General features: G+C 37.2%; 1 protein-coding gene across 4 annotated transcripts in view; it reads left to right on the top strand.

The window, feature by feature from the left end:
* Window positions 1–13,518, top strand: part of SNX24 (sorting nexin 24) — a 77,415-nt gene that overhangs the window by 50,680 nt on the left and 13,217 nt on the right. Inside the window, exon 4 of one of the 4 annotated variants that reach the window (XM_052700626.1) lies at window positions 4,490–5,073. The exons of the other annotated variants lie outside the window; for them this stretch is intronic. Coding sequence (XP_052556586.1) covers window positions 4,490–4,651 — 162 coding nt within the window. The 3' untranslated portion in view covers window positions 4,652–5,073. Of the gene's footprint in view, window positions 1–4,489; window positions 5,074–13,518 lie in introns of those variants that run through there. 4 annotated transcript variants of the gene reach the window in all.

Raw genomic sequence — 13,518 nt, 5'->3', positions numbered from 1 at the left:
TGGAAAATTTGGCCCAAGATGTCATTTCTTCATTAACTATGATGATTTTCTCTAATAACTTCACAAAATATTAAATTGCTTGTGATGAAGTTAAAGTGAATAAGCAAATATTCTTTTCTAACTAGACAACCTCAGTGAGGGGATTAAATAATTTGTAGCTCAAAAAGCAAGCAAAAAAATCCAAGCTTTTGGTCACTTGTATTTATTTATATTCTGGAGCATTTGAGCTACTGTCATTTATGTTGACCTGGTTCTGTGCTGTTGCTTCATAAAGTTGTAGATTAAAAGAAATGTTTTTGTTAATTTGGAAGCAATTGCAGAGCATTGCCAAACTCGAACAGCATTTCATATTGCAACTAAGGATATGAATCCTCTGTTGCCTTTGCGTGTTAGTCATTTTCACTATCATCCTTAGGAGTAGTCAGATAATTTGATTTCCTAAGGTTTGTTTTATTTAATTGTGAAGAAAATAAGTTTTCCATCAGCTACTAGGAAGATTCATTAGTTCTTCACTGCTTAACTGTTCCAATTTTTGTTGGCCTCTTCCATTCTAACAAGGAGGAATATGAATTCGGGCATTTATAGCTTTACCCATCCTGAAGAACATTGGATAGGTCTCTGCTCAAAGAAAAGCCATCTAGGCTGCTGATGCCAGTCAGCAGCTACTCCACAGAGTGCATGGTCTGGAGTTTTGCCTTTTTAATGTCTGAATAATCCTTTTCTGTAACTGTTGCTTAAGTGCTGCTTCAGAACTTTTTGTTGGAGGAGAACCAGAAGGTGAAAGTGGGGAAGCACAAATTCTCAGTGATTAGCACAGGATTTTTCACTTATTTCTCTTCCTTAGTAAAATAGAGGAAAAAAAAGTGGTATTTATATCATGCTAATACATAAAAATCAGCCAAAGATCATGAGGGAACAAAGATCATCACAAGGAGAGGGAAAAAAAAAGGTAGGGAACAAAGATCATCACAAGGAGAGGGAAAAAAAAAGGTAAACTGTCACATAAAAGGAGGGATATTTTGGCTAGTGGGTTGTATGGAGTTGGCATAGAAAACTGGAACCAGGAGCGTTCTGTTTGTGCTTAATAGAAACAATTCTTGAACTTTATCTTAGGAAGAAAGAAAGGATGAAATAAAAAGGAATGACTTCAGAATATTTTTACCCTGTGCTGTTGCAGCTTTTTAGAAATACTGAGATCTCTGTATGTGATAAGTGCACTTCTGGGAGACACTGTTTTGCCTGTGCCCAACAGAATTGTTTGTTGCTAATGTTAATGGCAAAATGATCATAGAACTGCTCAATGATCATTCAGCTATTTGAATTTTATTTCTGTGTTTTTCATTAATGACATGTACCCATTCTGTCAATTTCAGCATTCATTAAATTGCCCTTCCTTTATATTCTCAGAAATGTGCTCTATACCAAGAGTTGAGCTATTCCTGAATACCTATGTGTTAATACATAAATGTATTGAGATTGCAAAAAGTTCAAACTGTTTAAAGGGAAGAGTGGAAAAGCTCATGGAAGACTTCACACTTATCATAGGAAGTCTGTGACTTGGGTATAACTTTTGAGGCTGCTGGACTATTGAGGGAAAGTATCTCATGCTATTCATTTACAATCTTCCTTGATAACCATTAATCACAGCCGTTTTTGGAGATGAGATACGGTACTAAATGCACTTCTGAGGATAATTTATTTGCATGTGTTGGGTAGCTGGCTTTATATTTGGAAGCTGAATGCACAGGAAGAAATTTTAAACATTGAAACTTCTGTGCAAAATTTGGACCTGTTTTTGTTCTTCTCACTTTACTCTGTGTGTCTCATCTGTGGGCTTTTTCTCACTGTGCTTCCTTTTAACCTTTCACCGTATCTGAGAGCAAGAGCTGGATAGGATTCACTTTGACTTCCTTATATCATTCATTAATCACCACAAAGATTTCTTTGGAAGCCATCCTCCCCTTTGTCCTATGTACACATTCTCTGTTGGAATCTATTTCTAACTAATTTAACACCAAATTGGCTTATTTGCAGAAAAAAAAAAATCCCATCAGGTCCAGAACAGATGCTTATCTTTCTGATTGCTGTTTCTGGGAAGCAGTTTTCTTTTAAATGCAGATGAATACATCAAGAAGAAAGAGTTTAGTTTTAGAAAGTTGGAAGTAAAAGTTGGAAGCAGTGAAATAAGATCTAACTCATGTCTTGCTGGAAAGGCAGTTGGATCACACGTGTCCATTAATCACAATGAAAATTCTCTCTGTTATCCGAAATTAATCAGTATCATCCTTCTCTAATGCTATTTAGTCTATGGTCATCGAGGTTGAACTCTACCTGTAAGGAGCTATAAAAACAACGGTATGACAAGAATAAAAACGCAAAATGTTCTTTGTCCTTATTAAAGATTGTGAGCAGAGTGTTAAATAATATTAATGGCTTGGATTGTCAGTACTTAACAGTACTTTCCTAGTACAAGTGATTTTATTGATCGATACAGTCTCAATGTAGCAGGGCAGATTATTCTACTGATTTTATCGAAACCTTAACTAAGTTTGTTAGTATACCACGTATCTTTAAATAGATCTAGATGATGATGTAGATTAAGAAAAGCAGACCACCATCCATCTTTTTTTGATTGGTTAATAACTTAAATCCATCATTGCTAAGACCAGCTCTTTTAAGATTCTGTTGTGCATACATGTTTCTTCGGTGGTACAGATACGTAGCTGGTTTTCAATGGCTGTGGGTTTTAAGAGGGTGTGTTTGATAGATGCAGACTTTTATATTGGCTTAGAGGAGCTGTAAAACAGGAGGGGAAAGCAAAATTATTTTGCAGATCAATTAACAGAGAGCTTTTTAATAACAATCTCTGTTTACAAATGTGTACTCTGCAGCAATGTTTAAAGCTTCTTTCAAGTGTGCTTAGGAGAATTGCCTGATTTTCTTTTTGCTTTTTAAGTGTTGGTACTTTGTATTTTATGATTTTATGATGTATAGTTTCCTTCATCTTCAATAATCTGTGGATTTTTATTTGCTACATAGAACCTTACTACATGATTTTCTCTCTCATTCTTCTCTTGAGTCAGAACTGATAAAAGTAAATTTTACTCAGTTAAAAGCAAAATTTACATTAAAAGTCATTAGAAATTTCAAAACCATACATAAGCAGTTTTCTCTTTTCATAATGCTGTAGTATAACTTACTGTTGCCCAAGTTAAGATGAACATCAAAGTGCATGTACTGCATATTGTATGTACAGTGAGAAATGGTCTCCATCATGACCTCATGTGCTCAGAGTAACCAAAAGATTTTGAGGGAAGAGAAAGAAATGGAGTTCTTTGCCCTGTGTCACAGCCTGTATAAGCAAGATATTAAATCTGGAGTCCCCATTTTGTGGCTCATGGCTGCAGTCTGCTGACTCAGTCATTCCCATATCCATGATGCCTTCTAGAACAATAGAAAGTTTGAGTCTCTCATTTTACTTAGCCATGATGAAAATAAGCATGTGACCATGTGTGATCCTGAAGGCAACTCCTCATTTAACACACAGATTTTACATTTTGAATTTTTTTTTCTCTTATACATATTTAGTAGATTTCTATGAGTTTGTGTAGGAGAAAAAAAAAAAAAAGAAAAAAGTTTCAAACAACTTCAGTCTGTTGTAGTAAAGGAAGGAGGGAGATGCAGCTCTTGTAAGGGCAGTTATCCCAGCCCAGAACTATGATGGAAAGATAGTTGCTCCCACTTTTTCATCAACACATAATATTTTAAACACATTTTCATTTTCTTCTTTATGTTGTTTTGCATAAGCTGATTCTTATTTTTCTGTAGACAAATGATTATTGCTTTAAATTGTGCTTCCAAGGCCAGTTAAGTTTTACAGACTTTTTCTTCAAAATCAACCTGCAAATTTGCTTACTGAATTGTCAGTGAAGAAAAAAATACTTTCTAGTGAAAGAGTATTTTATTATTGCATGTGTAGTGCAATACACAATGGTCTGTTATGATTACTCAGCAGTATACACATTACATAAACAAGTAGTTTACACCTATGTTTGCCATATTGTTGCCTTGATGCAATCCAGTTGTAGTCTGTTGCCTACACTCTGTGTGACTGAAGGCCATTCATTAATTTTCTTTAGGTGTTTGTAAAGCGTGTGTGAGTATAAAGGAAAAGTAGGTGAAGAAATGAATAAATCTGTCCTTATGGCAGGGTTTGAGTTTTTACATGTCAGGACATATTTGAAGGTGGGAGGTTGAAAACAAAGTAGCGAATACGTTCTGAATAACCAAATGCCATTCATTCTGTGCTTGGGATGAAGAACTGGCTTTCGGGGGTAAAAAGTAGTGCGGGATCATGTAAGCAACAGTTAATGCATCTTTGAGAAAGCTGAATGAAAGTTTGAATGATAAAATTATTCCGACAGTTGTTCACTTTGAAGTGTGTGATAACTTCCGTGTTTTTATCTGGCGTTGTTTATATCTGGTAAAGGGTCTGGAGCACCAGTCTTATGAAGAGCTGCTGAGGGAACTGGGATTGTTTAGTCTGGAGAAGAAGAAGAGGATGAGGGCAGACCTCATCGCTCTCTGCAACTCCCCTGAAAGGAGGCTGCAGCAAGGAGGGTGTCAGTCTCTTTTCTCAAGTGACAAGTGATTTGACACAAAGCAACGGCCTCAGGTTGTGCTGCAGAGGTACAGATTGAATAGAGGATTCCTCACGGAAAGAACAGTCAGGCTTTGAGACAGGCTGTTCATGGACGTGGTGGAGTCCTTGTCCCTGGAAGTATGTAAGAGATCTGTGGATATGGCATTTACGGGAATGGTGTAGCAGTGGATTTGACAGTGTTAGGTGATGGCTGGAACTGGTGATCTTATGGTCCTTTCCAACCTAAAATGGATATTGTGTTTAAAGAGCACAGCCCAGTGACTGCTCTGGCGAAAGTGTGGACACACAGCTACTCTTCCTTAGATAGGCTGCAGGAGGATGATGCTCATTATTTTCTGCTAACAGAATCTTTGAACACATCAGCACTGTTTGCCTCGAATGTTCTGTTCGCTGTCTCATTGTCTCTGTAATAGGAATACAACGAGGGTTTGGCTAAGAGTTTTAAAAAAAAAAGCTCCTGTTATTGAAACTATTGACTGTACAATGTCTTGACTGAGACAGACTGGAATTTAAGTGCACACGTTTACAAATAAATACCTGCTACTAAATAATGGTAAACTTCTAATTGTGTTGTGCATTTTTCCTGTGGACATTAATGCCAGAAACTCATGAAGTTTCATTGTGATAAAATACTATGATTTCTACGTAAGAAAATCTTGTAAGATTTTCAAAGGAAATATACATAAATGAAGGTGTATAACATGATAAAGGCATATAATGTAATAAAGGAAAGTTAGGTTTATGATGCAGTCTCTTTTTTTAAATTACTGATAACTGCTGTGATTTAATCTAAAATACTTTTTCTTCCATAGTTGAAAAAAGTTTGCAGAAACAAATCATGGAGTAGAGGCAGAACCTTAATTTCATTAGGCACGCTGTAACTGGTGAAGATTAATGCATATATCTCTTGCTAATTCTTTTCAATTACTCAGTTCATATAAATTCCCAAACCTTGTTAATTATGCTGAAGTCAAGTGGTAATTTTTAACAGTATTTCCACAGCAGGGGAATTTTCCTGGTGTAACCTTGGCCTCCTGCAGAAACTCTCAGCAGATTAGGCATTCTGACTCTAGTTCATTCATTTTCAGCACAAGCCTAATTGCTGCCGACTGCCTGCCACAGGTACCCCGGTTATCGTGCGTTTAAGGGATGTAGGTTCTTCTGAGAACAAATAAGGAAAGATTAATTGTTTGTTTTGTTTCATCCCAAGAGAAATGTGGGAGCTTAATCAAGAAAAATAATTTCTTCTGTTGATTTGGCTTATTTGTGGAAAGGGATAATTGTATAGAGGCAAAGCATAGAGCTATGCATTTTGAAAGAAATTTTGCTGTTTACCTACATGGGAAGCAAAGATAAAGCAAAATGAATGTAACACAGCATTGGAACTGATGGGGATGGTTCACATGTCTCATAGTAAGTAATTTGGCTGCTGGGCTTTTATTTGAACCAATATTGCTAGGTGGTATTGTCATTTGTTTTGTCTGCTTCTTTGGAAATCTAATCAAGGAGACAATAGTAGGTGGAAAAACGCTTTTCCAAATTGTCCTTAATTGCTGGAGCACGAAGTGAGCTAAACACTCTGGTATTTCCAATTAAAGAACTTGTTTCCAGCAAGGACCGTTAAATCTATCTTTCCCAATCTGATAAATAAGCTATCAAAGAGTGGAACAGATTAATTGAGAGCAATTAGTTCAAAGCTTGGTATAAAAGTCAGACTAAAACCAGTGTTATCAATGAATGCAAATTTTACATAAAGAAGCTCTATTGCAATGAAAAGAATTTAATCTGTGATGCAGATGTTTTCTCTTGCAGCAAGAGCATTAAAAGACACTTATTTGAGGACCTTAAGTAATGGGATGTCAAAACGTATTTGACAACTCCTTTGCTACATACGTGTCTCCTACAACATAGTGCAAGGAATAATAGACATGTGAAGATCACAGATCCCACAGCTAAGAGCCAATCACAAGATTTACTCCACTTTTATCTAAAACTCAAGACAGCCCTGCTTGTGGAACCACAGAATGGCTTGGGTTGAACGGCATCGTAAGCCTCCCTGCTGAGGTCAGAGTTTTGTATCACGGTTCGTTACTGACTGAAAGATGTCATAATCTCTACCATGGTTTGTTTACGTTTGTAACCAGTAGCAGTTGTAGCCTGGCATGTTAGACTATTATTCCTCTTTAATACAGCTACATCTCTACAGTGATGCATACCTGGAGAGTTTTGAAGAGTGTCGCTTTCTCTCAGCTGCATTTGCATGCCAGTTTGTATTGGTGTACATGTGGCAAGCATCAGTCTGTGCGTGGCTCTTCTGAATATTTTGGGGTGTGGTTGGAGCCTGCTTTTGCAGAATTACAGTTTTTTAATGGTTCGATTAAAAATATTATTTCTTATGCTGTTACAAACCACTGGGTTTATCTATTCTAGGAAAATGCTAACTTTCCTGATAAGCATTCTGAAAAAATGTAATTCCAGTTACATGAATCAGGCAGGGGGAGTTCATTTTCGATTTCTGAGAGTCTTTCCAAAATTATTTCTAGAATATCATCATCAGTGGGGAAATACAGTATTCATAACTGTGATAGTGTGTTGTCACATCACCTCATGTACTGATGATAACTAACATGGTTCAACAGACATAGTGCTTTGAAAGGTCTGTTTCCAGTATTTTTCTTTAATGTCTTTGCTCTCAATTTACTTGGTGGTCACAGTGTACCCTGAGGAACTGGTTTTCTGAGCCCTGTCACATTGGCTTCTGCAAGTTTTTTTTTAATGTCCTCAAGATATCACAAGGAAGTTAGAAGAGTGGAACCTCTCCCAGTTACTCCAGATGTCAGGACATCTGGATTTCCCAGTGTGCTTTTCAACATGAGATCCAGATCTCACACCGACTTCAGTGGTAAAATCTCTAGTTTAAAGTTTCAAAAGGACTCATAAAGCAACAAAACACTTCAGTAAAGCTGTAGTGGAACAGAATCTATGCACAGAATTCACAGTTTGCAGCCTTGTGGCCATCAGCAGTGTAGCATTTGTCTCTACATTATTCCATCAAATATTTTTCTGTGCATTTGGACAAATCTGAATCAAGGTCATGCACTGACACATTCTAATGGTTTTGAACAGCAGCAGTTATGTAACTTCCTAATGAGGAAGCAGTTTGCTTCTTTGTAATGGTATAAATACTATTTATAAGTGCTATTGGCTGTAGAGGTGGATATCTTTATTGCTAGTTTTCAGTCAGCTCATACAATCCCAGTAAGTTTATCCAACTTTTAAAACTGAACTGATGAGGACACATACTGGAAGAATAAGTTACCTTAGCACATTAGGAACATTTTTAGTATTGGAAATAAAGGCTGATGAGTTTTTTTTGTGCTCTAATGATGCAGTTGGCTGACAGTGATTATGGTTGAGTGCAGATATTCATGTAGGGCATTAATCATGCAGAGGTAGAGGGGTCATTTCAGTCTGGTCTGGCAGCTATGCTTGGCATCTGAAGAGAAATTGACACTGACCTAAAGGAGAAATAAAAATATCCCATTGTTGTAATTTGGGGAATTAATTTTGCCCAGATATTTCAAAGGGGTGATATTCACCAAGAAAATCAGAGTGGAGTCCAGACCAATCGGTTGATGCTGAGACAGTGGACAGGTGGAGAGGTTGTTCTTGTTAATGTGTGGATGGAGACATCTAAACTGTTTTCTCTGTTCTGTGTTTACCTGTTCTCTCAGTCAGCACGTTGTCATTTTTAAATGTATATTGGATTCGTTCAGCTTCTTCCCAGTTTTTCTGGATTGTCAGTTTTGTTTTAGATTTCATTTTGTCCTCTTGACTCATTCATGTGATTTAAGCAACAGTCATATTGTTGTCTGGTAATGATCAAGTGTTTGAGGTCACTTCCATGTCCAGCCAATAGTTGTAAACTGAAATTCTACTACAAACCCTCTCTGAACTGTTATGCTATATTCATATCCCACTTTGAGTTTTTGGCACCAGTTCTTGAGACATAGTTAGGCTGATGGCATAGTTCAGTTTTATTTGCTAATCACAGAGTCCAGAATCTGATTAAGCTGTCTGCACCATAATATTACCACACTTATCAGTCTCTTAAGAGGCAGTAAGAAATGTAACTTAAAATAACAATTTAAACTTCACTTCAGGTGCCTACAAGATTTATTTCTAGGGTAAGCCAAGGCCTTCAGGGACACAGTGACCACTAGGAATGGTGCAACAATCTTTTCACAAGCTTTTCTTCCTTGGGAAACCCAGAGACCAAGAAATGAATAATAGAAGTAAAGAAAATTTCTGTTTAAAAAATCTAGACTATGTGCTTGATGAACTAATGATTCCCAGTTTGAAACTCACTGGTAAGTTTTATTGTCAAAAATAAAGTAGTCGTCCAGTTGCTGGTTAAGGAACATAAAGCAATTGTAGGTAGGAAGACAGTATCAAAAACTTTTTATTTATAGACAGCAGCTCAACTTTCTTGCACTGTTTTAATCTTGTATTCGTTTTCAACAGAAATCCAGATAGCTGTGTTACTTCCGTTAGGGAGCTCACTTGCAATCTTATTTATCCTTTGGAGAGAACTCATCCCTTCATTAATGATATGGGATATGGGGAATATTTTGCGAAATCGGAGCCTTAACTGCAGAGCTGTATGCTGCAATAAATGCAGCCCCCCACTGACGCCGCTTGTCTGCCATCAGCACAGAGGAGGTAAATAAGCATTCACTGACCAAGTTGGGACTGTGTCTTTTCACAGGCAATTGCACTGTTCTCACCTTTATTGAGGAATCCCTTGCTGGCGAGTTTTGGGAGGGATAAGTGTCAAAGAACAGAACCATAATGAAGTACCTGTGATTGAGCAAAGATTACATTGCTCCGTTAATTCTGTAAAAACTTGTCAGTTTGCCACCCAAATAAATGCTCAGAGTGCGTAAAACATGGAGCAGGGTGACCTCTAGAAGAAAAATCAATGGCAATTCATATTTCATATGTCTATAATTGCTTGTGAGAGCATGGCAGCAGTTTGTTTATAGAGCAGCTTGTTCTACCAGGAATTGTTTCCTGACTTTTTCTTCTTTTCAGTGGTGGTGCCTCTCGTGGACCTTGAGTTACAGCCAGGTGCAGCAACAGAGAACTTTTATTGGTGGCGATTTTTTATTATTACTTTCACATTACTGTCTTCAGAATTGCTGTGTTTGAGCCGGAGCACTAACCTGTCATCACAGCTACTCCATGTTCACAACTGTTTCCTTGGAAGACTCCCGATGCTGTTTTCTGTTTCCCTTTTAGTAGGCAAGGCTTTATCTTCTGTGAAGTTATTCATTTGCTAGCATTTTAGCCGTCAAACTGAACACACTGTGAGACCTTCACTTTTATGCCATTTCACAGAGAGACAAGGAATTCTCCATCTGCTAATTTAGAGACAGAAATTTCAAGATGCCTCCCCCGCCCTCTGCTTTGCTTTGTTTTTTCATTTCTTTTTTTTAAGATGCTGTTGTAAGATTTGTATCCCCACTGAGGACCAAGATGTCATAGGGATAGAGAAAATGCCGCTCACTTTATGGATTACTGTTAGGTCAACAAAACTTTGGCAGCATTGATTAACTTGACAGTGAGTACAGCAGTACATTTATCACTTATGGCTGTGCTGTAGAAAATCTAATAAGAGGCAAACAATTCCCTTTAGAGCAGTAACAGGTTCACTGTGGCTAACGGTGCATGCACTGGAAATTTCTGACTTTAAATTATACCCTTGCTGCTAGTTGGGTCATTGACTCAAAGCTACTGCACTTTTGCTGCCATGTTCTGTATTATTAATTTGATCAAAATTGCTTTGGCTTCTATAAATGTGATCAAACTGTATATTGGAATTCATATCAGCTCGTATATGTTTTTGAAGAAGGCATGTGGAATGAGGGGCAGCTATCTATTACAGCTAAGGGCTGGGTTCTCACAAGATTGTAAGATGAAAAGACTCAAGTGTTGCTCCTAAATTAATCTCCCCTTCAGGTTTTGATAAACCCTTGCCTGACGCGTATCTTGTTATTAAACAATTATTTCAGTGGTAGATGAGGAGGACTTTTTTTGTACATGTGATTCTGAATGTTAATTACCCGCATTTGCCTTAAAAATTCTCTGCATGTGTATTTATAGGTAGATTTATTGATTCGTTGGATTTATAGAACCTATATTTATGTACATACAATTATCTTGTTTACTCAAAGAATTGTGAGGAACGAATAATGAATAAGTGATTCTTTTCTCTCCATTTATGAGTGCTGCTGTTTAACCAATAGTTACTGTTTGTTTCTAATTCTTTATTTTGGATGCGAAGTGCTTTTTTCTGCAGTTTATTTATGCTTTTTAATACATATAAATTTTAATAAATATTTCCTAGAAGTCCACAGCCAATGCATTGGGAAGTGCCTGTGTTGCAAATATATAAAATGTATGTTTTCTTTTGTTGCTGTTGTTGATTGTTCTTTTAAGTGAAGGGTAAGATATTATTTTCCTGAAGCATCCAAAAAAGCTTTCCTGTTCTTAAGATAAAGGCCTTGTTCCTGAATAATTGCATTCCTACGTACAAACAGGACAGAATGAGAACATACAAATTAGAACATCCTGTATGCAGTTTAATTTGTGGCTTTGTTTTTCAAACATGTTCAACAAAATTACTGTTCAAATGAGAAAGCAATTAATTTGTTTAATGCAGGGGATAGAACTCGCTGGAAAAGAGAGCATTTGTGATTAATAACTGTATTTCAAGCACTTTGTGTTCTTTTTGGAAACAGTTTAAATTGGTGGGTTTGTTCTGCAATATCTGTAAAAATGATGTTGTTTTCTTTGGTGGGAGAGAAGTATTCTGCTTGAATCAATTGTCAGGAGGCTTAATGTAATAAGGCAGTTTGTGGTCTGACTAAAAGAAACACTGTGCAAAAGAAATTCCCATAGCAGTTTGTTTTTAACAGAAAAACTGAGTTCACCTGAAACGCTGAAAATATATTGAGAAGCAAGACTTAATAAGGCGGAGCAGTTTCACTGGGTGTCTGGCCAGTGTGAGCCTTGTAATGGCTTTTATTTAACCAAGTATCTGTGCTAATGATAACATAGCTCAATTATCAGCATAACAACTGGTTCTGTGCTACAAATCATCAGGCAGGCTGGCCTAAGTAAGGCAAGAAATTGAAATAGTGTTTTCAGTTTCATTCTCCATTTTTTAATTTGAAGGCAGAAGTTGTGTTTCTCACTCAGATCATACATTAGAGGCAACAAGACACATTTCCACACGTTTTCCTGGGTTCATGCAATAAAGGAGTTACCCTACTGCCTGCCTTACTGAACAGAGACCTGATATTGATTAGCTATCACAGTGGCATCAGAACTACTCTTAGGATTCAATTTTTTTGTTGTTTTGCATATTTTATTGATCAAAAGTGGTAAATGAGCATCAAGCGTGCAAGAAGACGATGAATTGTTTACTTGCATAAAATAACCTTTCAATAAGCGAAGATGCATTGCTCACACTTTTGGTGCTGTTCTGCTGCCGAAGCAGATGGCATTCAGCTGCTATTGATTTGCTCCTATAGTTACAGAGCAGCATGTAACAGGGCACACTCATTTCACTGAAAGAGAGGTGAGGGATTTTTTGCCAAAGTGGTGGGCTTGAAAAAGGGAAGGGAGGGAAGGATTTTTTTTTGCCTGGCCTTTTTTTTTTTTTTTTGGTGTGTGTGTGTTAAGATTTTTCTTAAGGGGGGGTGGGAACCAAATAATAGAAGGTAGAAAACCTTATAACTCTGTTAGCAGCATTACAAAAACAAGACGCAGAGTGTGCATGGTTGCAGAGAAAGGGAGAGTTACTTTGTCTAATCCTAGCACTTCCAGTAACATTAATTTGTGATAAGGGCACATTGACTCTGAGCAAGCAAGTGCCTGAAACTGCAGAAAGCATCAAAAATTTACTATCACACAATCTACACCTGACTTCATAGTTTCTATATTTTTTATTTATTTTTTTAAATTTACACATAGTTTTTCTTATTTGCATGAAGACCATCAGCTCCTTTGAGAGAGAAAATCACACTGTGATGTGCTGGGCTGGATTCTGCACACAGCTGATCTCGCTGATGAGTGAAGACTTTGGTAATTTGCCATTGGATCTTTCCATGAGGTGGTGTGATGGCACAAAGAGCTTTTTCTGTCAGTCTATTCAAAAGACAGTGTTTTGGCACTAAGGGATGAAAAAGCAATAACTTTGACAGATTTTAAGGAAATGCAGATATATCATAAAGCACCGTGAATAGAGCAGAGGAATGGTTGTCCTAGGACAAAGCACTGCACTTAACAGTGCATGCTCCTTTCTGGAAGAGTATTGCTGCTGCCAGCATGGGGAAGTCCTGGGTCTCCTTTAAGATGGAAAGAAGTCTAAGGCATATTTTTCAAAGAGAGCAAACCTTAATGTTTCTTCAGAAAACAGATGCTTTAGAATCAATGTGTAGTGCTGTCAGCCAAGCATTTACCACATTGTTATGAGCTGATTGGATCTTGCCCTCCTATGGGGCTAGGGAAATGTTTTAAACATAAGAACTATTACGAGCAGATGTTAATTTAACGTGATCTGGAAAAGTGGGGTATATCTAAATGGAATTTTTTGTGCGCAGTGTTTCTAGAGAAAACCAGTTGCCATCACAAATTAAAATAGATACCCTTATGTTGTTGTATACCCTTATGTTGTTGCATGTATCCCTATGCTATCTCTTTATGCTGTTAGAGCTGACTTCTGTTTTGTCAGCTATCCTGTCTTCCTGAGTGTATATGTGATCAAAGCTTTGTGATTCGTTGCTTTT

This window comes from Tympanuchus pallidicinctus, unplaced genomic scaffold (genome assembly GCF_026119805.1).
Source record: "Tympanuchus pallidicinctus isolate F22 unplaced genomic scaffold, pur_lepc_1.0 scaffold4, whole genome shotgun sequence".
In the NCBI taxonomy this organism is placed as follows: domain Eukaryota; kingdom Metazoa; phylum Chordata; class Aves; order Galliformes; family Phasianidae; genus Tympanuchus; species Tympanuchus pallidicinctus.
Note: the sequence above shows the minus strand (reverse complement) of the source record. Positions and strands in the feature narration are given on the sequence as shown.